We start from the raw sequence: 24,380 nt of genomic DNA on the forward strand, positions 1-24,380 counted from the left end.
CAATCTCCACACACAAACCAAAGAAAGGCCTGCTCCTCTGAGCCACGACCCAGGGAGTATTCTCTTTGTACTTTCTCAAGAGTCTGGAGCTGTGATCCTTGACATGGTCATGCTATAACAGATAATACCCATTCATTCAGGATTTACTAACTCAGGGCCTTCTCCACTCCCCACATGTAAGAGAAAATTAAAAAATATTCACATTGTTTCTTAAAGAGCTACTCATGTAGCTAAGATTCCATGGTTAGCACACACAGGAGATAAAGTAGTATTCCACTGCTGTATTCCATATTCAAGTATGTCTTTGCAGAAAGAGAAGAAGGCCCAGTTAGAGGAGGAAGCCCCCAGTGCTTGTGAACAGCACAAATTCTAGAAGTCCTGAGAGAAGTGTGCCTGGAAATAAGCCTACGGTAGACAAACAGAAAGTTGGGGCACTCAGCTGACAGAATAAAAAGAATGGACAGTAAAGCAGGTGGAACAATAAAGCAGCTCCAGTAGGACAGGGTCACCCCTCTCACATGTGTCCCCCTCTGTCAAAGACTCACTCATTTTATTGTCCATTTGTATTTGCAGACTTGAATACTTTCTGGAAGTAGCTGACCCTCTGCTGCAGAGGGTCCTGAGTGCCAGGGTGAGGAATTTGGACTTTGTCAAATAGGCAGGCATAAACCTTTGTTAAAGAGAGACGTAGATCCCAGAGGCTGAAAGTAAAGGAACGCAGCAAGGAGGCCTTAGAGCTCATGTAGCCACTGCGTTCCTCCTCCGCCTTTACCCTCTGTGCAATGGGCTTGTCCAGACTGTTCTGTGCTAAGTCTGGCCTATGAAGGCCAAGCAGGTATTGGGTGGGGTTTTATGGGGTTCTACCGTTGGGCCCTCACAAGAGTGAATTTCCCAATTGCTGTTGTCTAGTGGACACTTACAGCATCCTATTCGTGTCTGCCCCAAGTTAGGTCTTGGTGTCCGAGAGATTAACATATCAGCATGTGCCTGTGTTGTCAGCAGCTTCATTTAGGATTCATTTGTAAACAATATCTCTGAACTACAATTAGTATCTCAAGTAAATATAATATAGGCTTGCTTTCATGGTAGAGGAGTTACAGAGTCCACTCCAGGAAGTGGTGAGATAGCAGATGAGAACTGCTCAGTGTGGCAAGTCAGTAGAAGTAGCAAAAGGCAAAAGGAGAGAGTGCAGACCCTAAACAGCTATAGGTATATTTTTTCCCATCTCAGCTCTTCTTATAAGACACATAACAGCATATAAGAAATTACAGGGGGGACTTAATTACAATCTAACTTCAGAAACTCCGGGGTGCCAGAAAAAGACACAGGCATGTCTCTAAAACCCCTACTGTGGAAGATTGCTGCTGTCCTCCGCTGTCACCGTGTGTACTTCAGCACTTATGTTAGAGCTGGTTGCGCTGGACCCTGGGGCGAGCTGGCTAGGACATCATGCACTCACTGCATTTGGAGTAGGTGGGCACGTGGAACTGGTGATGTGAATAAAAGAGGTTAAATGTCAGGTTAGAGGTAGGCGTAAGGCGTAGGGTATCTCATATTGGAACCCAGAGTTCTGCCAGTCTTCCCAAGGATTAAACAGTCCTTTAAGTTGTGTCTTTAAGGAGTGATTTCAAGATGGATGTACCTTTGTAGAAAAGTAGAGAATTGGGATTCACAGCATGAAAACTGTGTGGGAACCAGGGGTAGTGCAGTGTTAAAAAACCAGCACTTCAGTAGGCCAGCAAGAGACAACACTGAAGTCATATAGAGAACCTTGCCTGCTCCTGGAGGTTAAGATTTATCTATGCACACAGAGGTAGGGTAGGGCATTGGAGGAGTTTAGGTAGAGAAGTGGTCTGGTCAGAAGTGAATGTGTGATGTTCCACTCTGCCTGAAATCAGAGAGTGGTATTTCTGTGGAGGTTAAAAACATTCAAACCTGGAAAGAGGGATCTAACTCAGATGACTAGATTTTAAAGTAATCGGGCAGGGACCTGGAGGGGCTAAGATAATCAGCAAAGGCAGAGTTGAGAAGGATCAAGTAATGTCTTCCTTATAAGCAGCGTTTCTTTGCCTCGGTTTATGCTTCATTTCAGAGTCTGTGGTAGGAACAAGGGCTAGGTGAAGCCAGGAGCTGCTGAGCCGTGTGAATTATTTAGTCTACCAGCTTTCAGCAGCCTCTGTGTCCTCCACGGGCCTCTGCTTTTACCAGAGGTTGGTTCCCCTGGAGTCCTCAGAAGACAAAACCTGTTATTGTCTTATTTCATCCAGTTCAAACTTAAACGTTGCTTTTCACCTGGGTGCACCAGCATATGAGCCCTCCAGAGCTACATATGACATACAGATTAAGTGGAATATTCCGTGCTCTGTGCCACTTTGAGATCATTAAACTACAGAAGCTCAGAAGCCATCCCAGCTGCCGTGGGAATCTGTAGCTGAAACAAGGTGAAGGACTCTGTTCAGCTATCTGTACAAAGTAAATATAACGAGAATTTAAAAAAATTAAACCTAAACTGAGAGCAGGAGACTGCAGGGCCACTGGTGAGAATTCCCTTCATTTTGTAAAGCCACGGGCCACATGCACCAGCTCACCACAAAGTCATTAAGCCTTTTTAAGCTCAGATGAAAAACATTAACAAATACCACAAAAGGCTTTAGTATAGCCCCTTTGTCCTCACATATGGCACGTTATAACTCCTGCACCACTCTACTCTGTGTTTGTTTAAAGCTGCCTACATCAGGCGGGGCCTTAAAGAACAAAAGACATCTTGAGCAATCCTTAGCAGGAAATGGGCTAATCTAAACATGGTTTGTGACACTTTAAGTAGAATAGAAAGCAGAGGGATTGATTAGCCATTAATGTCCAATTGGCTCCATATGGATGTTGCAATACGAAAGCCTTTTCAGGGCAGTAGCCGAGTTATTGAATTAGAGTCTATGTTTCCTCAGAGCTGACCTTAGGGAATTCCCTTTCGGTTCTTCTTGTTAATCTTTTAAAAAGAAGACAGTTTTGAATAGAAGAACAGAACAGCACTGTCTACAGTAACACTCATAGCCCTGAAATCAGGGGATGCCTTATGCTGTAATTTCAGTTCTCCATGCTTTCTGTAAGTGTGCTCGCTTCTTCAGTGCCATGTGTGGTGCGGAGGTGGGCAGCATCACAGACCACAGTAAAGGGCACGAATGTCATAGCTTGCAACAGGCTTCTTGGATATGCTAAGCTGCGCAAGGAAGAGCATTCCTGCAGTGAGAAAGAAGCCTTCATTCCAGTGAATGAAGAACGGGCTAGAGGAATTGTGATCGACTGAAAGTTGGCAGACCTGAGTTCTAAGTGTGCCTCTGCTCCTTGATAGTATGACGGAGACAGGTTAGTACAGTGTTCACAGAGTCTGTAAGCCTTGGTCAGAAGGGCTACCTTCATACCCATTTGAGAGTACTGGGAGGAGGACTGAGACCATGTATTTAGTGAAAGCACTTCATAGATATTGTTTTGTGCACAATTACATAGCACACCTGGTGTGCTTTCCTGGAATATGACCTTTGGCTTCGTCTATCAAAAAGTTAAGTTGCTTCCCAAAAGATCATTTTGGAATGGCAACTAATTAACTGTTTCCAGAATATCGAGTGAAACATTTATTTGTTTGTATACTACATATGACTACCCATCTACCTTTATAGTTTAGCCACTAAGTTTCTTGGTTTAGACAAAGGCTATAGATGAAGGAAATGAAGGGTATTTGTTATAGTGGACTTGTAGAGCCCAGGGATGAAAATGAGGACATGAAAATGTATCTATGGCCTTTCCTACATTGGCAAGTGAAGAATTAAATGCCTTAGGCAAATGACCACAGGCACCCGATCCTTCTCTTCTACACTGTTGATTCTTAGATTTCCGCTAATCTTTAGCTCAGAAGAGCCAATCATATATCCACCATATGTGCCTTCCTCAAGACACTTCCCCAGTATTGCTAGTCTGCCTCGCTAGGGCCTGCTTGCCCTTCAGCTCAGTGGTGAAGCACTTGTCTAGCCTGTGCAAGGCGCTCAGTCAGTTTCCAGCACTGTCAGAGTAAACAAACAAACACATCCAGCTGACAGTTTATAAAAGAGGCAGGGAAAAGCCATGCCCTGCAGGCCTGGCCGTCTATGTCTCAGACATGAGGAACATGTTGTTTCCCTCACGATGGAGGCTTTCTTAGACACAGAATATGTTTCCTACTAAGTTGACCACAGGACAGTTAGCTCCTTTTCCTCCCTTACTTCCTTTCTTTTGTTTTAAACAAGAAGAAATATCAAATTTTAATTTTAGTCAGTATGCTTGTAATGAAAGTGAGTTAGCATTCTGACCATAAGCAAGACAGAAGCTAGCAAAGGGCTCCCCTGATTGGACATAGCTAATTCCACAGTAATGAGCTGAATCTCTACCACAGCCATTTGGATTTGGTAAGATGAGAACGGTGAACAAACTGAATGTGATTTTAAATGCCTCTTTCTTGATATTCCATGTCCCTCCCAGAATTCCTTTCTCATGTCCCCTCCCCCACCAAAATTTTGATCATCTATATTTTTACTTCTAGTGTGCTTGTTTTTATTATCCCTACTAACTACATAAGAGGCTATCACATGCATCGGATAACTGTTAAGTCCTACAAAGAGAAACAATCATTTTAGTGGTGACGAAGCAATCTGAAATGCTGTGATTATGTACTGTTCTCTGGAGCCACCTACTGCAAGTGCTGCCCCCTTACTCAAAAGCAACCAATGAGAGCTCGTTCTCCCTTCCTATGATTGTTTGTTTGGTTGTTTGTTGTTTTGGTTTTTGGGTTTTTTTGACCAACACCATTGTTGAGTTAATTATGATCTGAGAATACCACATATTTCTCAAGGCTCTTGAGAAAGATGTTCAGAAAAAGTCATTTTGTAAGTTGGTTGGCTTTTCATTTTAAAATTTTATTGCTTTTTTTTAATTAAGCAGATTTTAAAACATTTTTCTTTGGGGAGTATCCTATAGTATTCATACTTTACTCATTTTCCAATTATTTCAAGTTTTGTCTATTATTACTACAACTATGATGATGTTCTTATATCCTTCTATTTTTACACAGACATTTTCATTTATTTTAGAGAGGCACTTGGAGTGAGACTGCTGTCTTATAGGCTAAACTGCCAGGAAATTATTCACTGTCCCACATTTCTGCTGGTTGGCCCATGCTTGCCAACAACACGTCGTTCCTGTGCCCTTGTGACAAATGTGACGTGAGGTCTCAGTGTGGTTTTGATTTGCACTCTCCTTGTAATTAACTATGAGAGCGGCTTTCCTTGCCTCCATTGCTATCTCTTCTTTTACAACCCCCCCCCATTTCCCCTTCTAAAAAGCACATGCTTACTTTTATCCATCTGTTTTTAAGGCATGAAAGGTTGATTTCGCCTCAGAGTCGGAGGGTTCGGGTGACAGAGAAAGCATGGCAGGAGAGGGTGAGGTGCTGGTCAGGGTGTCTGCTGCGAAGGAGAGAGCAAGATGAGTCTTATAGCTTTGTGGTTTCTATAGCTGTTATTTATCTATTCTAGATTGAAAGTCTTACCAAATACATGCACTGAATCTTTCCCCAGCCTGTTCTTACATGTGGGTATTTGTTTATTTTGTGTGCTCTGAGACAGTGTCTCACTCTGTAGCCTAGGCTGACATGGAACACAGCATGTAGCTTCTGCAGGCCTGGCATTCTTGATGATCCTCCTTGCACAGCCTCCTGTGAGTGCCAGGGTTACAGGCAGTCACCCATAGCTGGCCCGTTTTCAACAATGACTCCTGATGAACGGCCCCTTTATTTTGATGCAGTTGAATTTGTTATTTTTCTTATGAGCTGAGAGCAGTATACAGCATCTCAAGACTCTCAAAACTCTGAAGTCACTCTAAAGTGTTTGTTGCTCTTTATTTTGTATGGAATGTTATAATGTTACTTTTGATTGCAAGTCATATCTCATCTTGAATTAATTGTTGAGTGTGGGATGAGAGGTCAAAGGTCACTCTTTTCAGTGTGTTTATTCCCTGGCTTAGTCCTAGTTGGTGAAAGACCATCGGGTCTTCTAGTTTTGCTCAAGCCTGCATTGCTCCTTCTCTACTTTTTTATGGGCTTAGAAATCTCATGTCAATATCTACAAGAAACTCTTTGAGGAATAAATAAATTTGGGAAGTACTGATAAGTTAATAGTGTTGACTTTTTGCTTCATAAATTGTACATTTTGATTTACTTAGGGTTTCTAATAATCTAAGTGCGTGGCTTTTGGTGTAGATGTCTTAAACACTCTTTGGTTGAATTTAGTATTTTATTGTCTGATAATTGTTATTCATACAAAAGGTTATTTGTTTGTTTTTGAATCAGGGTCTCACTGTGTAGCTGTAGCTAGCCTGGAACTTACAATGTAGAGCAGGTTATTCTCGGATTCTCAGAAGTCCACCCACTTTCCTTTATCTCCTAAATTCTGGGACTAAAGGCATGTGCCACTAGACCTGGTCAAACCTTTTCCTAATGATTTTGATTGTTGACTGCCAATGCATAGATACGTTTAATTTCTGTGTTATTTAATATCACAATGCTGAGTTTTCACTTGTTCTAGTCATTGATTTTGTAGATGCCTTATATTTTTTCTTACACAAATGGTACTACCTGTGAACAGATAGTAGCATGTACTCTATCTGTGTGCTTCTGTTTTGTGTTGACTGATCACAGTGAAGAGTGACTGTTCAGTGTGACCCTAGCTGTAAAATTTCTAATGCACCGAACAGAACAAGAATACTCTCTGTTGCTCTGCCTTCTTGAGTCCCTTTATCATGAAGGAATATTGTTTTTTATCAGTGCCAGTTTCTGAGTCTGTATTGATCAAGGGCAGTATATTGTTTGAGTTTTAAGTTTTAAACTAATCTTACATTCCTGAGATTTAAAACTCAACTCAAAGTGAATTGACTTGCTTATTGGCAAGTGTCCTTCTTCCTTTGTTCTGTGTTTGTAGTCATTGTCATCATAATTGTCATCGTCATCATCGTCATCATCATCATCTTACTTTATGAATCTATTTCACTAGAAAAAAATAGATTTCTTGCGGAGGTGTCTGACTTATGAATTAAAATTTCTTCCTCGGTTATCAGAGAATTCATGCTTTCTACTTAAGTACGTTTTAGTAGTTGTCTTTTAAAGAGTTTGCTCATTTCCTCTAAGTTGTTAGATTGATTAAAATCCAGTCATTGAGAATATCCCTTTGTTGTCTTTTTAATGTGAACAGGACCCACAGTGAAATCCCCCCATTCAATGCAAATATTGATGTTCTTGTTTTTTCTGTTTGTTGATTAGTCTGAAATAGGTATGCCAATTTTATTGATTTTTTTCAAATTACTAAGTCTTTGCTTTATAAAAAGTATTTTTACTGTAGTACTCTTCTATTTCATAAGTTTTCTTTCTGAAAATAAAAATCTCTGAACTAAAATTGAGTTATTTAACTCATTTTTTCTCTAGCATGAGTCTGAATATGATGGGTTTAGGTTATATAATCTGAATTTTAAAAACATCATCAAAATTTCCATTTTGTTCTTCATCTCTGTCTGCTTGTGTTGAGAGCCTTTCTCTGCAATGCTATTGGCTTGTTGGCTGTGCTTCTAGTTGGTATTTCTGAGGGTGTGTCAGAAACCTTGATTTTTCTGACAGTAAAAATGTTGCTGCTTTAGCAGCCTGGTTCGATTCACTCTCCTAGCATCCTGAGCTATCCCACTAATTCTATCCCACATCCATCTCTTTATCATCCATATGTTGAAAACCTGACAGAACTTCCCTTTTGCCATGGAATTAACTCAGGCTTCAGGGCTGGAAGGCATAGTCTGAGTCTGTCCTCTGACACCATAAGCAGCATGGGTAGGCTTTCTGGTTACACTCCAGGCACTCCATCTGCGCACCGAGAAGTATCTATCGCCTTGTGGGAAGTCTGCAACAACAGGATTTCATTACACAAACTTCCTTTTTCTAGGACAAAGTCTTCTACAGTGTCTGCTTGACTTTCATAACTCTGCACTGTCTTCAGACTGCTGCCCAGAGTTTCAAGTGTTTATCCTTTTGGGTTTGATCTGATAAAAGCAGTCTGCTACTACTGGACGGCAGAGACTTGGTTTTGTTTTTTTTTACTCCCGTCTTTCTCATTCATTCTGACAAAATGAAAGTTTTAAAGGCTTCCCATAGGGTTCGCAGGTACCTTCTTCTCTGCTCCTTATGAGTTCACAGTTGATCACTGAGACTGTTTGGTGCTTTGCTCATTTAGTTTCGGCTTTGCTCTCCTCTAGAATACATCTATTCTCGGTTTAAATACCTTCAAGCCTTCTGAGATTGGCATTCAAGGTGTTTAGCGATCTAGCTCTGTTTATTTTTCTAATTTCATTTGTTAGGACTCCCCTTCCTTCTCCATAAACCCATTGCAGGCTTTTCACTGTCCAGTTGGGAGTCTGTGTCTTTGTTCACACAGACTCCCTGCACCCCTTTCACACCACACTCACCAAATCTTATTCTCCTTTAAAAATGCAAGCAGCACTTTGTCTCTGAAACCTCCCTGTGGTGCATCTCTGTGCACCCCAAGGATGCTGATAGCATCTTTTCCCTTTGCAGTGATCTGAAGTCACCTTCATTAGCACTGGCATGTAATTTTAACTGTGTGTTAACTGAGTCCTTAATAATTCTAATGTCGGGTTACTTCCCTTTGTGGAGCTCTATCCCGGTGCTTTCTATACACTGAAAATGTGTCATGAGAGTTTGCTAAATCAATGCACAGGAGTGATTACCAAGCACAATATAGCATTTTCCAGAATCTCTTCCTACAGAAACCTTTGTATAAGCACAAAGCCACCTTGCACACTCACTCACCCAGACAGCCCCTGGGACTTAGGCAGGAAGGGCCCCTCTGTAGGATTAGTTCAGGACCATTGCCATAGGCTGTGATAGCGAAGTGAGCCTCTTAACAACCCACCTGGAAAAGCTCAGTCTTCTGTCTTCTCTAAATCACTCACTTCCCAGCTTCCTAAGAAACCTTTGTCTTGGCAGCTTCAATCCTCTCCCTATAGATTCTTTTGTTTACCTGAAAGTTTGTGTTTACACAGCCTTCTCTGGAGGAAGAATGAATTAACTAACCTAAGCCCTCTGGTACAGGGACACTGTAGAGAGCAGGAGGGCCCAGCAGACTGAGTCTTCGGATTCCTGGGATGTCCTGCTGTCCTCCTGGCCTTCTTGGGGCTGCCTTTGCTGCTGGGTAAAGACTCTCAGGTCACCAGGAAAGGTGTGGTCCCTGGACACATGGCTGTGAGTCTACATGCCTAGCCACTCTCTGTGGGACTCCCTTGACTTCCCAAACCAGTCGGTCATGCAACTCTGAGCCATGCATACCAGAATTTGGTTATTTAAGAATATACTTATCTTTGTGCACTAAATGATATTTTCAAAAATGAATAGGCCATGGCATAGTTGATATAAAGATTTTACAAGATACTTAAAGCAGAAAGGCAATTTGGGTTTCTGAAATATAGGTTAATAGAATATCTTTTGAAATTAATGTATAATATTTTGTATCTTTTAAAAGGGGGTTAAAACATGTAATTTCCATTTTAATGGAATTTTCTGAATTTATACATGCATGTACAGCATATGTATTTCTAGTGCTACAACAGTCACCTGATCCTCTTGTTTCTTTCATGAACAAGGTCTTAGGGAAGTTTAGTAACATTCTCTAAGACTTCTCTGTCTCTCAGATCTCTGTGGAATTCTTTCTTCACTTTTCTCAAACCTAGAGCCAAAGCACAAGTGATAGATGAGTGACCATCTTAGAGTACAAAGGACAGTGACACCGAGAGATTTCCTATCTAAAGATTCCATTCAAGAAGTCTTTACTGGAAGGCATCTTTCTGTATGGTGAACTTGAGATTGCTTCATAGAAGCTGTGTGTGGCACAGATATTGCACAACATGGAAATACAGAACACCCTCTGTATACCCTGGTGGAGCATGCGTAATGCACGGTCCAGCACTGTGTTTCCTCTATCAATGTAAACATGAACCTGGGTATTGTAAAATCTGGGAAAGGACTTCCTCCTTCTAGGACATTGGCAGCACTGAGTCCAGGGGAAGGATAGTTTTCATGTGCAGTGTAAACTATTGTCAGCCTGCTGTCGAATGTCCAGGTAAGAAAGAGAGCGACATCCGAGATGTGATCTCTATAATGATGTATACCTTGGAGTACCTCAGACATGGAAGACAGGAGAGAAAGGATGTAAACAGAAGGGAGAGGAGGAGGAAGCCAGGCAAACACATGGGTCCAGTGGATTGTAATGGACTTGAGCACAGCAGAATTACCCCATATTAAAGTCACAGCAGTTAGTATCTGGTCAGATATCAGGTCCAACTCATGATCTTAAGTTTTAGACTCCTTGGTAAGTCTCTTTTTCTGAAATCTTGGCTCTTCCTAACATTATTCCCCCATTTAAGATGTCACCTCAGTTTTCTGCACACTTCTAGGAGAGAAAGGAGGAGACAGGAAAAAGAGGGGGAAAGGGAGAGGGAAGGGACGTGGACATAAATCCTCAAGTATTGCTGGTCTCTTTCTCACTTTGCATTTTGTGTATGCACTGTGCTTCACTTTCCAATCTGGATTCATCCTTTGAACCCTAAGCTTCTGTGGGGGGTAGGAGATGCTGCGGAGGACAAGGGGAGACTCTGGTGAAGGAGACGCTGGCTATGTTATGTCCCTTGCAAGATGCATACTATTACAGAGCTCCTGAAGAGAAGAACGAGAAGAAGCTGAGGCTGTAATAGCCTGGAGAGGGTGGGACAAAAGTGGGACAAAGGAGAGAGGACTGGGCATACATCTGAAAGAATCAGTATTGGTAGAATATTTGGGATGTCTCTCTGGACTAAACTCTAAAATCTCACGATGACTTCTGTCAGTCTGTGGGAAGGTAAAGTGTCTCATGGCCCCACAAAATGACATTGTAAAGGGAGAAGAGAGAAGCTGGCTGTGCTAGTAGAGAGGAAGCAACAGCAGCAAAAGCAGGTCTCGGGTGTTAATCACCTGTGGCATAATAGTTAACTTAGAACAATACTGCAATGTTCTCGCATCTGACATCACACAAGCCTGCCTCCGCCTATGTGCACACCTGCCATATATAAATGGCCACATCCATGTCACTTGTAAAGTAATGGCACCAAGGGCATCATCAATTACCACAGTGACCCTCAGGAGAAGACACAGTCGTATCTGAATGAGTGTTTCGCTTCCAGAGTAATGCATGCCTTCAACTGGCCCAGCAGTCAGCGTGTTGCCCCGTGTTGATGGATACTGTCAGCTGGGAGCTACACTGCATTTCACTGCACAATAAACATGGCTGTCAAACCCACATAAAGTGAAATCAATTTATCCTGCATGGTCAGTGCATTTTAAATGAAATTAATGTACTGTGGGTTTGGTGGCAAAAAGGTAGCATATTAGTTATGCATCTCAGGATCTGAGCCTTTCCGAGTAAGGCATCATTCTGTCTAGTGGGCTTGAGGAAAGATGGTTTGTAAAATGCATTATTTTTTTCATAATCTTCAGAAAGTGGCTTCACTGTCCCCCTTCCTGTTGACAGGAAAATTCACAATATTAGTGAAATTCTATCCTTTTTGCCTGTCTTTTGTTTTCTAGTAAATGATGACCATATTTTCCAAATAATAGCACCTTTTAATGTCCTAATTTATTACTGGCTTTGACACAAACAAATTGCTCCTTAAGCAAGGTATCTGGAACTAGGACAGAAGGGCCCGAGATTGATGGGGTGTGCTGCTCCTGCAGAACGTCACTGCCTGCACTAAATAGATTGTTCTAGAAGATGAAGGTGTTGGTTTTAATGCATACTGAACTTTGGGGGGCAGTATTTCTAGTTTGTGTAGTGGGAACACTGGCTAAGACCACCAACTGTGCTCAAGTTACATTTTACCATAGCTCTCAATCAGTTATTCAGTAGTTAATACAAATCAAAGCTCCTGTCAGGAGTCACACTTATGTGGCAGATGAAAATGCAAGAACCTTGTTCACTCCTTCATTTAAGACATATTACTAACCAGAGTTCTGTATGCCAGACGCATCACCAGCTCTGAGTCCAGCTGCAAGAAAGCCTCAGCCCTCACTCCGGCCTCAAGGAGCTGCCCATCCTGCGTGCTAATAACTTAGGTCTTCACAAAGTGTCAAAGACAAGGAATTTAGATACGGTTTCATAAATAATAATCAACAGAAATATCAGGACTCTTGAAGCAAGTATTTCTTAGTCTACTATTTTTGCATATGAATTGAAGACCTTTTACATAATGAATATTTACTATGTTGTTTGGGAATTACTAATATACAAGTATGAAAATAAGAGAGTCTCTAACTTCCGGGATTTCACATTCCTGAGCTGGAGGGGAAAGGCCAGAAGGAGACAGTCACATAAACAGTAGTTACTTCAGGCCATGAGCTTGGCGTCCAGAGTCAGGGCATCATGGATGGAGGTCCTCACCATCATGGCTACCCCTGGAGCCTGAATGTCCTTCCTGACTGCCCTCATCCCTTCCATCAGCTGAAATCTCATGTCTCCCATGCACGGGCTGAAAACCATCCTGCTGTGTATTCTCCTGCTGCCCTGCTAATGGCAGTCCTGAAGAACTTTCACAGACCCAGTAAGGTATAACTGTCCCAGATTGAGAGCTTCTTGAAGGCTTTATTTGCCTTTCTACCCCCAGTGCATAAGATGCCCTCAAAAGTGATTGCTCAGTGAGTACAATTCATTGAACTAATTTATTCCTGAAGCAGCAGCAATTGACCAGGACTTGAAGGACAGTGGGACCAGGGTGGAGGAGCAGAAGGCCTCTGCGGGGGGAACCATTTGGGGACACATATAGTTTGAAGTAGCAGATTTTTCTAATGATTGATATGACTTTACTTTTGAAAAAAGCATTACATCAGGAGAGTCCACCAGATCACAGCCCCAGTCTTACCTGACCGTGGTGTATGGAATAGGACTGAACCACATGCAAAAATCAGTTCAGCCTACTCTGACGCTGTGTCAGAAAGGGCTGTGGAAACATCGTTGAAAACTGTCTGTTTCTAAAAGGTCCTTGGAACAGAAGATGGGCCAAAGGACAGCGGATAAGCCAGGCAGAAAAGTGTGAAATGCTCTCATTATAACCCTTTTCTCATCTTGTTCTTCCTGCCCTGACATTATAGGAAGCAAAGCAATGAATGGCTCTGCAGCTAAACTACAGCAGTATTATTGTTGGCCAACAGGAGGCGCCACTGTGGCTGAAGCACGCGTCTACAGGGATGCCCGAGGCCGTGCCAGCAGCGAGCCCCACATCAAGCGACCAATGAATGCGTTCATGGTTTGGGCAAAGGACGAAAGGAGGAAAATTCTTCAGGCCTTCCCTGACATGCATAACTCCAACATTAGCAAAATCTTAGGCAAGTGCTGCAGCCAGCCGGCACCGATCTCTTATGCCACGAGGAGGGTAGGGTGGGTGTAAGGGTGTGAAGCAGGGGCAGAAGTTAGCCTTCAAGAGAAGCTCATTGGCAGAGAGCAAGTGAAACTTAACCAACTGCCCATAGCAGCCCTGTTAATTTTCTCTCAGAATGCTACCACACCACAGTTCAGGTGAAGGGATGTTTTATCTACTAAGACAAGGCCTGTAAATGTTCTTCCTGAACAGAATTATCATCAGGGTAAGCCTGGCTAAAAACTTTACTTTAGAGCTGAATTTCTTAGAGTAATGGGCTTACATTGTAAATTTAGCGATTATTGAATGAGGTCACAGAACTCACAGGGACAGGCTACTTAAGGCTCTTACCTGGCTTTTTAAAGCCATATTTTTCAAGGCAGCCTTGCAAACACAGACCCTACAGCCCAGGTTCACATGGTCCACTGGCAGAATTCACCAAGTACTAGCAGTACCCCCGCCCCCAAATGGTGTGAAATTCACGGGGTGTGGAACAGTGCCTCTAAGGATAACTTGAAGACTTTTAAACTAAAGCTACATTTAATCTGACTCTGTATGCCCAGTTTACATTTCATAGCCAGGAACCTCAGGGTAGAGCCCTGCTTTGCCTGCGTCAGCCTCCAGATTCCCAGGCTTAAACTGTATTCCATCAGGGTAAGCTCTCCAAGCACAGATTGTACAGTTTGGAGCTGTTGTGCTCAACATATTGAACATATTTTATTCAACATGCAGCATTGCAGTCAACATGCTTCCTCTTCTGAGAGAAGAAACACAGACGGCCCTGTTCTGTTCAAACTGCCGCTGTAGAACAGAACCCCAAGGAGCTGCCGGGAAGCACCAGGCTTAAACTGTGGCTTTAATTCTTTAAATGTTTTGTTCAAGAGCAATAAATATTTAACCTGAGTAAATACCAGTGATCTGGGCACACACTAATACATGTGTTTTGTCACAAAATAAATGATTTGACTTGATTCTGAGACATTTTGAGGCAGAAGCCTCTAAGAAAATTTAAAACATACCTTGTACCAAATAGAGGTAGAACGTGGGAACACCGGCTTTTTACTTTGTTGTTGTTGTTGTTGTTATTACTTTTAAATTTTATAGCAAATATTAAATGTCATTCCCACTTAGAGAAATTTCAGTTTTAGAGTTTCAGAAGTAGACAGAGGGATGATACTCTTTTTTAATTTAAATACCTCTCAGGCTAAAATGTTTCTAATGGACAGAAAATATCTACACATACATATTTTTTTCTAAATTCAAAGACATATAAAAGAAATCAATGTTACTCCAGATTCACAGCTGCTGATAACTTCGTGTTTGTCCCTTGCCGTTTGGATAGAGGCATTTGTAAGCTTTGGGATGGGCACAGATACCCTCCCTTTGCATCTTGGCAGCCTTGAAGAATTCCTATTATTGATACACATCCTGTGAAGACATTATGAGCAACTTAAAAGTATACCATTAAAATGTAAACCATTAAAATGTGCATTTCGCATTTCCAGGGTACCAGGCTTCCTAACCTGGGACCATATGCTGCCGGCAGCCAGCATATTGAGCTGATTTGGCATAGCCGATGATCATGCAACCACCAGGAAAGGGTGGGACACAGGGAGAGCAAACTAGGGTATTGATGGCTACTGAAACTGTGTGTATGACCTTGCCATTTGTTTATGTGTGAAAATCACCAGTGAAGAACTGCTAGCATCCAGTCTTCACAGCTGCGACCACTTTATCCACCAGACACAAAAATGCAATTCAATACATGTAAAAAAATCCCTTCTGTTAAGTGTTTAGATAATTCTTTGTAAACAATATTAGAGAAAGGAATACTTTTCCTTCTTCCTGTCTAAACCATACTTTAAAAAAATCTGTGCTTTTATTAGTTCCTCTTTGAGAGATTATTTATAGAATTTAAGAATGGGGCATATGACCCTAGCTGCACCTCCATGGCTACAGACTTTTAGGCAGAGGTGTATGTTCCTCGGTGGCAAGGGGATGGTGCATGGGATGGTTACTGTACGGGTAAGAATCTAACATTTGCCTGAAGATGCTTGCAGTGTGGGAGGGGTCTGAATTTCTGAGACCAAGAGAAGCTCTCTGAGAATGTGGTCAGTCAAGTATGCCTTGAAAATTTGTGCTGTTAACCCTTTAGGAGAGGGAGAGAGAGGGAGAGTAGGAGAGACAGGTAGAGGCTGAAAGACAGGTAAGCAGGGGAGCTCTTGGCTATAGTAGCAAAGCCATTTTAAAATTGCACAGCGGGGCTGGTGAGATGGCTCAAAAGGCAAAGGTGCTTTCTGACCTAAGCTCAATCCTCAGAATGGATGGCAAAGTGGAAGAAGAGAGCCAATTTCACAAAGGTGTCCTCTGACCCACTTGTACACCTGTGCACACACACACAATCATGACAATATTTTGTTTAAAGAACATATCACCAGCCAAAACATTGAGAAAAAAATACAATAAATACTGTCTTTTTCCCTTTTTTTTCTTTTTCCTCTTTCTTTCCTTCTCTTTCTTTCTTTCTTTCTTTCTTTCTTTCTTTCTTTCTTTCTTTCTTTCTTTCTTCCTTTCGGGTGGGAGGTGGGGTCTGTGGTTCAAAGGACAAGTCAAGAGGCTAAGTGGTGTGTAGTAAAAGGAGCTCCTGACAAAATCTGTGAATAGGAGATAGGGCCTAGGTCTGGAAGATGCCATCATCCCTGTGACCACTTACTTACTTAAGGCTATTCTCATGTTTAGGATCTCGCTGGAAATCCATGTCCAACCAGGAGAAGCAACCTTACTATGAAGAGCAGGCCCGGCTAAGCAAAATCCACCTAGAGAAGTACCCAAACTACAAGTACAAACCCCGGCCGAAGCGCACGTGCATCGTGGACGGCAAGAAGCTCCGGATCGGGGAGTACAAGCAGCTGATGCGCTCACGAAGGCAGGAGATGCGACAGTTCTTCACGGTGGGGTAGGTGCTCCCAAGTGCACCCCACTCTCCCTTCCCAAGAAAGGGTCACAGGGTGCCCTTGGCATGTGTATTGGGAAAGAGGCTGGTGGAGGAGGGGTTGTGATACATGGAGGGAGTGACTGTGAGACTCTGCTATGTCACCAGCCTACAGCTGGGCTCTTGTCCCTGCTCTACATGTACATAGTGATGACAAGTCGTCCATGCTCACCGAGATAGCCAGTGCCCACACACAGAGTTTCTGGTAGTTTATTTAGACAGACACACAGGGAGAAAAAGTAAAAACTGACTTAGAAATCCCCACAGCTTCCCGGCTTCTCTGGTGGTGCTTCTGACTGCATTCACAACGATCTGCTTTTGTTGTGGGATCTGCCACAAGATAATTGGCCTTGACATTGGTTAGAAGACCTCATTTTTGGCATCATATCCAGAACTCCTGTTGCAGTAAATTATTCTGTGGTGGAAGCAGTAACAATGTGGATTTTCTTGCTTGAATCAGAAACTGGGCATGTTTTTGATATCTCCAAGTCTGATTTCATGTCATTTTGTTTAAAAATTAGGTAATAGATTTCTGGTATAAATTTCAACTTGGCTGACGGGCTGTCTGCATTCAAAAGAGGCCCCTCCTAACCACAGTAGTCAGGATAAGTGGGGCAGATGGATGCCTAGAGATTCCAGCACACAGACCCTTAGCAGCCTGTGGGGGTGGAAACCCCAGGACCACTCTGGAGACAGAGGCTGAAGCAGCTACAGCCAAAGGGAGAATCCTGGAAGAGAGATGAGCGAGAGGAATGGGGCAGGCAGAAAGGAAGCCACACTAGTGGACCTGTGAAGAGCTAAGCATGTGTCTAAAGGGTAAACTTAATTCCGGAAGTGAACGGAGTTCAACCTAGAGGTCCGTGAAGGAGCCTAAGAGTGCGCTGCACCAGGCTCCTGGAGAAAACTGGGGCCGGGAGTCTGAAGAAAAGCTGGTCCTGTCACCTACCAGGGCAAGGGCCTTTCTTTTGCCTAGCTTCCATTTCCTCACATACAAAATGGGAGGAATGATAACAGGCATACTGTATAGCTGCTGAGACAATTCAAGATGGCAGAACTCTTAGAAGTCAGTACTTTGTATGGTGCCTCTAAACCTAGCATCACCATCTTTGACTTCCTAGGTATCTACTGTACCAGCAAAAATATCATCCTGGTTCCCCTATGAGTTTCTCTAGACTTTGCATTCAGAGACTGTGTAGGGATAAAGAAAATTGTCCCGCCTTAATTGAAGATTCCAACATATTAATAAATGAAGATGTGACAAAATAGGCTTACCAAATACCTCCGTGCTATGAGTGTTTGCATCTTTTCAAATAATGCTTTTAACACAAAAAATACAATGCAATATAATTTGACCATTCACATGGTAATGAGAGGGTTTATGAAAAATACAGGTTCATAGTGCCCTTTCAGTAGGATAGTCATTTGAACACAATACAAACTTAAGACTGCATGATAAACATCTTGTTTTAACCTGATACTGCATCTATGAAATTGTGTTTATCTTTTGAAAAATTTAAATTTGAGAGCTTTTGTGATTCCTGACCTTCTCGTGGCCCTGTGTGCTGAATGATACTTGGTGGGTCTCTTTGACCACAGTCTCAAAGGTTATTCAAAGTACTCTTTTGTTTCCTATACTTACTTGAATAGATGAGTTGTAGCAATGTCATTTACCTCAGTCTTCTTTGCTGAGGTACATTAAAATGGGCCTATATCCAAATACCACAACACGTACTGGTGCAGACTTATAGTCTATCTTATGCAGTCAAACGTAATAGATTGGTAACTCCCTGAATGTAGATGACTTGGTGACATGTGCTGTTTATTGGATGCCTAGACTGCACTAGGTGTTTTTATATATCCAAGTCACACTACCATAGTCCTCTAAATAAGATACAGGAACTAAGGTTAAAAGAGTTCTTGTGGCTCTCTATGTTGAAGAAACATCAAAGCTCAACTCTAGGTCTTTGCCTCTGCCATCTCAAACAGCAAAGAAAGTCACTTTACCATGTCCCCTCAAAAAGCACCTCCCAAGCTCTTCTGGGACAGACATGAGCATAGCTGTTTGGTTTGCTAAGGGCTCATGGACCTTGAAACCAGTGTGCTGTGTGACTGTGGGATGTACTGATAAAAGAAGCTGGGAGTTCAAGGGTTAAGCTGCTCCTAACAGTGCAGGAAGAGCTGTTAAGGAAGGGTGCTTTAGTGTATAGAATGAATAGGGCTTCCAAATGGCAGGCAATGACCAGAATGGCCCATCCTCAATCTGCAGTGCTGAGTATGTGTGTCTCTCTGCCCAGTTCCGGGAACATCTGCTACATAAAGCTAGGTATTACCCCTACTCACGGATTCCTATTTTCTTCTAAATAGTTAAGTCTGATAGATTGGTAAGTCCCCAAGGTTCAACTTTGGAAATTGATCTTCATTAGCTGTAAGGTTATAACCAGAGGAACAGAAAGCAAAAGAAACAAAAACTCAAAGATCACTATTGACGTCTTGATGGGGCAAGATCAATTTTTATAGCTGATTTTGAAAGACATGCATCCCTTTTGAGCCAATAACACCACATACATTACTTTATATTTTTGTGCATTTAAATGACTGTAGAGCTGTAACTGATGAGTTAGATTTTTTTTAAAACTTAGCTATCGCAAAAAGAATTCTGTCAGTACTATGTAATAGAGTCCCCACCACACACCCCTTGCCTGAGATTTAACTCCTTCAAATGGTAGATTAAGTATCAGAGTTTTTGTGATTATTCTGTGAATACAGAATTGATATTCACTGAGACCCATGTAGCTATAATGATATATTTTTCTTGTGAATCATTACTAAAGCTGCTCTTTATTTGGAAACACGTGTAGCAATTTAGCTTTGAACTTGTGGGGAATTACATAGATTCTGAAGACTATCCATTGGGGATGACTTTTTAAGCAACCACAGTGGAAAGGTATTGAATACTCACAGTATGCCATAGGCACTGCCGAGTGAAGAATATAGGCTGTTGAAAATACATCACTTATATTAGATAGACACCATCACTATTTGAGGAGTGACAGGTACAGTGTAGATGAAAAACCACTTGTCCAAGGGAAATGAGTTAGGGGTATTGATATTTAAGTTAGGCTGATGTGGGTAGAAAGTACTTCTGCCTTAACCTTGTGTCACCTCACAGTTAGAGCCCAAGTAGGACAGTACTGAAGGCATTGACTCTGAGACAGCGGTTCCAGCTCCAATGCCTTTTCCTCCCTGGACCAGCATGTGCTGCTCATTGCTCCTCAGAAGCCACCATTTGCCCTTAGGATACTTCCTTAATTTCTCTGCCTGTCAGTTTTCTATATGTAGAATAAGGATGACCATAGCACCAATAACATGAGTCCCTCTGAAGATGGAATGGCTTAGCATCTGGAAAATGCAGACATGTTACTCTTAAAAAATAAAGCTGTGTCAGGTATTTATTTTGTACTATTTTAAAAGCATTATTTCCCCAATTAATTGTGCCCTAACTGATATAGAAATCTGTAGGGAGACGTCTTCCCTGCTGGACGAGGTGGGCGTTACAGAAATCTACCATCTCAGTCTTAAATCTAAAGAAGGCAAATAAAGCCTGTAAGACACTGGTAAATGCTGGCTCTTCTGTTCTCTGCACCGACCAGTAAGGAAGCAGCTTAGAACTCTCAATAGATAATTCGAGAAGACTGCTTGTATTTCCCCCCCCCTTCCTACAGCATCAGCCTCAGAGCCATACAACCCTCCTCACATTCTCACAAACAAAGCCCTGATGATTCTGAAAGCCACAGGGCTTCTAGAGTATAAACACATAGTCCTTTTATATTTGGGAAAACCAGACGATTCCAGAACTACTCTGGGGATTTAAGAACCTTGCCACAGTGCTGAGCTCTCTCCAGCCCAGGTAATACTCTGCTCTGTCAGCTGCGTGCAAACACTGCCAAGGTATCTTCAGCTTCTGTTCTGATGTATATGTTTGTTATTTGCAGAGCCCAACACTTGCCAGCTATCCCTGTCTGTGAAATCTGCAGAGTTTGAATTTTGACTTTGAAATTGATCTGTAAAGGAAGGAAAAGGGCTTTCTAGGAAAATGATTCCTGATAGACAGTGCTTGATGCTGTTGGCTGATTTTTTTTTTTTGGTTTGTTTATTGACTAAGCAGTCACTTGCTAAGGGCCTATTAGATATCAGCAAGATTTCCAGTTCTGTACTAAATCACCAAAGCATGAAGCATTGTTTGTATAGACAAGAGGTTTTTTTGTTTTTTGACACATTTAATGGTTAGACAAGCCAGACAATGTATAACTGTGTTAGCTGATAATAGTTTGTCACATCAGCCACACTATAGGTGGTGTCCACACATAAAGCATGATAAAATGCTCATCCAGACACATAGACAGGAATAACTGAAGCCCAGGAAGGGAGTCTCCTATGAGGTAAGGCCAGACCAGCCGCAGGCACCCTGGAGGGAGGGCCTTGAGGTTTGAGAAGGTCTGGCGAGTCGAGAGTAAATTCCTGACTACAAATAAAGGAATAAAGGAGTGGTGTGTGTGAGGGAGGAAATGTCAGATGCAGTAATCTGGAGGAGGCCATGGAGAAAGTGGAAGGTAGGCTGGGTGGAGGAACAGCAAAAGCCAACGTTCTTCAGCTCAGACTGGTTATGTGCACGTAATTGTTTGATTGTCTTAAGTCTCTAAGACTAAATAGTAAGATGAGAGAACCAGAGTAGAATAGCTTTAGACTTTATCCCCATAGAATCTGGTGAAGCCACAGAAGAGTCTTAAATCTTCTGTGTTTCATGTCACCCAGCAGCCTTGTAATCCTTAGCACATCCACTCAGGCTTCTGGAGGGCTGGTATGCTGCCTCCCAAGGGAGCTGCTTCCTTTGGGAAACCTCCAGTACCAGTACTGGAAGGTTCTTCTTCCTTCAGGGCTCTGAAACCTGCCTGCTGACTTGCAGGTTAGTCCTGTTCATCTGGTCTGGTCACCTGTTTATGAGGACAATCATTTCGCCTTTAAAGATTGTTACATCCTCTTCTTTGTCATTGTCCCTCCCAGACTTCTAGTCCCATAGCTTTTCTTGTCTGCAATGTCCCTTATATTTTCTTTTTTCTTTTTTTCTTTTTCGGAGCTGGGGACCGAACCCAGGGCCTTGCGTTTGCTAGGCAAGCGCTCTACCACTGAGCTAAATCCCCAACCCCCCCTTATATTTTCTCATTGGGTTTCCCTCCCATTTACCCGTTTGTTCCCTCATGCAGTAACTTGACATATTCAGCAGGGATTTACTGAGTGTGCCCTGTGCTCAGGCCTTGTCTGGGCTCTGCGGCTATGTTAGTGGAGAGTCCTATCCTTGCGAAGCTTATATTCTAGTGATGGAAGAAGCCAGACAGCCAACCAATGAATGAAGGAAAGTATAAATGCCTCCAGAGAAAAGTAAATTAAGGATGGGAAAGAGGCAGGGTGCTGCTGGGGTTCCAGTGCTCAGGGGAGCCCCAGGACACTTTCCTAAGAGAGACAACAAAGGCCCAAGTTGGTAAAAAAGCAAGCTCTGCCAATACCAGGCAGAGAAGGCAGCAAGCCCTGAGGACCCCAGCCATAACTTTGCCTAGCTTATTTAGGGACAAGGCAGAGGGAATAGGTAGAAGGAACAGAAATCAGAGAGATGATAGAGAGCCAAACTGTAAAAGACTTTACAGGCCATTGTGAAGTCGGGTTTTACTCTAGGCAAATAGAAAAGGCTTTGAAGAATTAAAAACAAAGCAAAACAAAAGATGCTGAGCCTTGGCCTGAGCTTTGAGAGGATCACTCCAGACACTGTTGGGACTTGTCTGAGGAGGGGCAGCTTGTTGCAAAGAGGCTGGGCTCCTAGGATAAATCATAGTTGAATTGATGGTGGTTGAAACCAGGTGTGTAGGAGTAGAGGTGCCAAGAAGTAGATAGATGCTAGATATTTTCCCAATGGAGAATCAACATGATTTGCTAATGGATTAACTGTAACTGAAAGAACTCTTACTAAGGATTGGCTTAAGCCACTGAAGGTTGCTTGTCAAGATCAGAATGGCCACATGAAGGTTGGAGAATGAGCAGAATTCTCTGAAATCCAGAGAATGAGCAGGGGTTTGGTTTTACATCTGTATGACTGAGATAGTCCTTAGCATCCACATAAAAGAACACACAAGTGTGTGTGTGTGTGTGTGTGTGTGTGTGTGTGTGTGTGTCTGTGAGTGTGTGGGGGTGGAAACAGAGGAAGGATTGAGAGAGAGAGAGAGAGAGAGAGAGAGAGAGAGAGAGAGAGGAGTTCATTCAGGAAGGATGTACTTGCTAGAGATACAAATATTGCATGGTCAGCATGCAGATACTGTTTAAAGCCACAAAACTGGATGGGAATCAAGCTGACTTTGGATTAAATAGTTTGGAGATTGTTGACGATCTCTCCTGAGTTGTTTCAGCACAGGATTGCAAGGAACCAAAATGGGTCTAAGGAAGAACTGAGCAGCAGGAATGGAGAGAGACTGAGTTTTGTTTTAGAACATCGGAGAGGTGGAACAGCAGCTGGAGAGGAGGGGAGAGTAGACATGATGATGTAGATGGAAAGAGACCGGAGCTAGAGGGAATCCTTAGTACGCCATGAAAAATAGGTCCAGAATGCCAGGAAGAGGCCTCCCTGTCAGATTATAGACTTAACTAAAAAAGTTGCACAGTGCAGGTAGAGGGTTGGACTCAGAGATGTGAGCAAGTCAGTTCAATGGTGGAAACTTCCAGAAAGTCTCATCTACTGCGCCTAGTTCCCCTGTCATACAAAAAAACCCCACATTGTCAACTTAAAGTGAGAAATCAGATATTCGATGAGCATTGAAAGCAAGAGAAAGAAAGGAGTGCACTAGGAGAGTGCGCCATTCGCCATTCCCTATCTGGACAGCACCAGAGGCTCCTGCACAGCTTGTGTTTTAGCTGTAGAGAGCAGAAGCAGGGTAATGCTCCCTAAGTTCATCTTAGTGCCTGGACTGAGCAGGGCGGGAGTGACTGACTCCAGAACCACTAGTAAAGCAATGGTTAGGAAGGTGGTAGGTAGGGCAGAGGCCTGGAGGGGAATACCAGCAGTGAGCCACAGAAGAAACCCAGTAATGGGGAAAACTTAAGTCAGGGGAGGGCCAGACTTTGGGCCCAATTTACATTTATTTAAGACATGGAAATAAATGACATACAGATATTTTGCTTAAAATATTTCAAAAAACAGACATCTATTTTTGTGAAAAGCATGTGTTTTTTGTATTTAAAGAAAATATTTGATAGTTTGTGTTGGTCTGCAAAGTTTAGAATGGCTGTCACATTAGGAAATCTGAAAAATGGGTCAATATTGAAGAACAGTGTTTCCTTTACACTTGTAATTATGGCAATAATATTATATAGTATATATAAATATGTAAATATAAAGTATATGGTATAATTATCCATAGTACTTGCTGCTCTGGGCAGGTTAGCATAAAATTAAATTTGTGCTAATTTAGTTTTAAAAAATTGAAGCATACATTTTTAGAATTTGAGAGGGCAAGGTTTCATGCGATCTACGGATAGATCTAACGTCTCCTATTGCTTCCTGTGTCAGTCCCAGCTAGCCAGGTGCTGTTGAGTCTTTGGCTTATATAAACTCAGAGGTGATAAGACCTCGAGGGCTATGGTCATACTTGTTGAACAAAGGTGTGTGTGTGTGTGTGTGTGTGTGTGTGTGTGTGTGTGTGTGTTATAATCACACAAACATGGGTGTTATGTTAGCAAAGGGTTAAAGAATCGGGGATATCCCTCTGATGACTGAAGGTCATTAAGGCAGTGTGAGCACATATCTCGAGGCGCCCTGGCTTTTCTCCTT

At 42.4% G+C, this 24,380-nt stretch overlaps 1 protein-coding gene across 3 annotated transcripts in view; it reads left to right on the forward strand.

Moving 5' to 3' along the window:
- Sox6 (SRY-box transcription factor 6) overlaps positions 1 to 24,380 on the forward strand; it is a 540,795-nt gene that overhangs the window by 508,815 nt on the left and 7,600 nt on the right. For all 3 annotated transcript variants that reach the window (XM_032892841.1, XM_032892839.1, XM_032892840.1), the window contains 2 exons: positions 13,253 to 13,486; positions 16,258 to 16,474. In XM_032892841.1, the coding sequence (XP_032748732.1) occupies positions 13,253 to 13,486; positions 16,258 to 16,474 (451 nt within the window). The remainder of the gene's footprint in view (positions 1 to 13,252; positions 13,487 to 16,257; positions 16,475 to 24,380) is intronic.

This window comes from Rattus rattus, chromosome 2 (genome assembly GCF_011064425.1).
Source record: "Rattus rattus isolate New Zealand chromosome 2, Rrattus_CSIRO_v1, whole genome shotgun sequence".
NCBI lineage: Eukaryota > Metazoa > Chordata > Mammalia > Rodentia > Muridae > Rattus > Rattus rattus.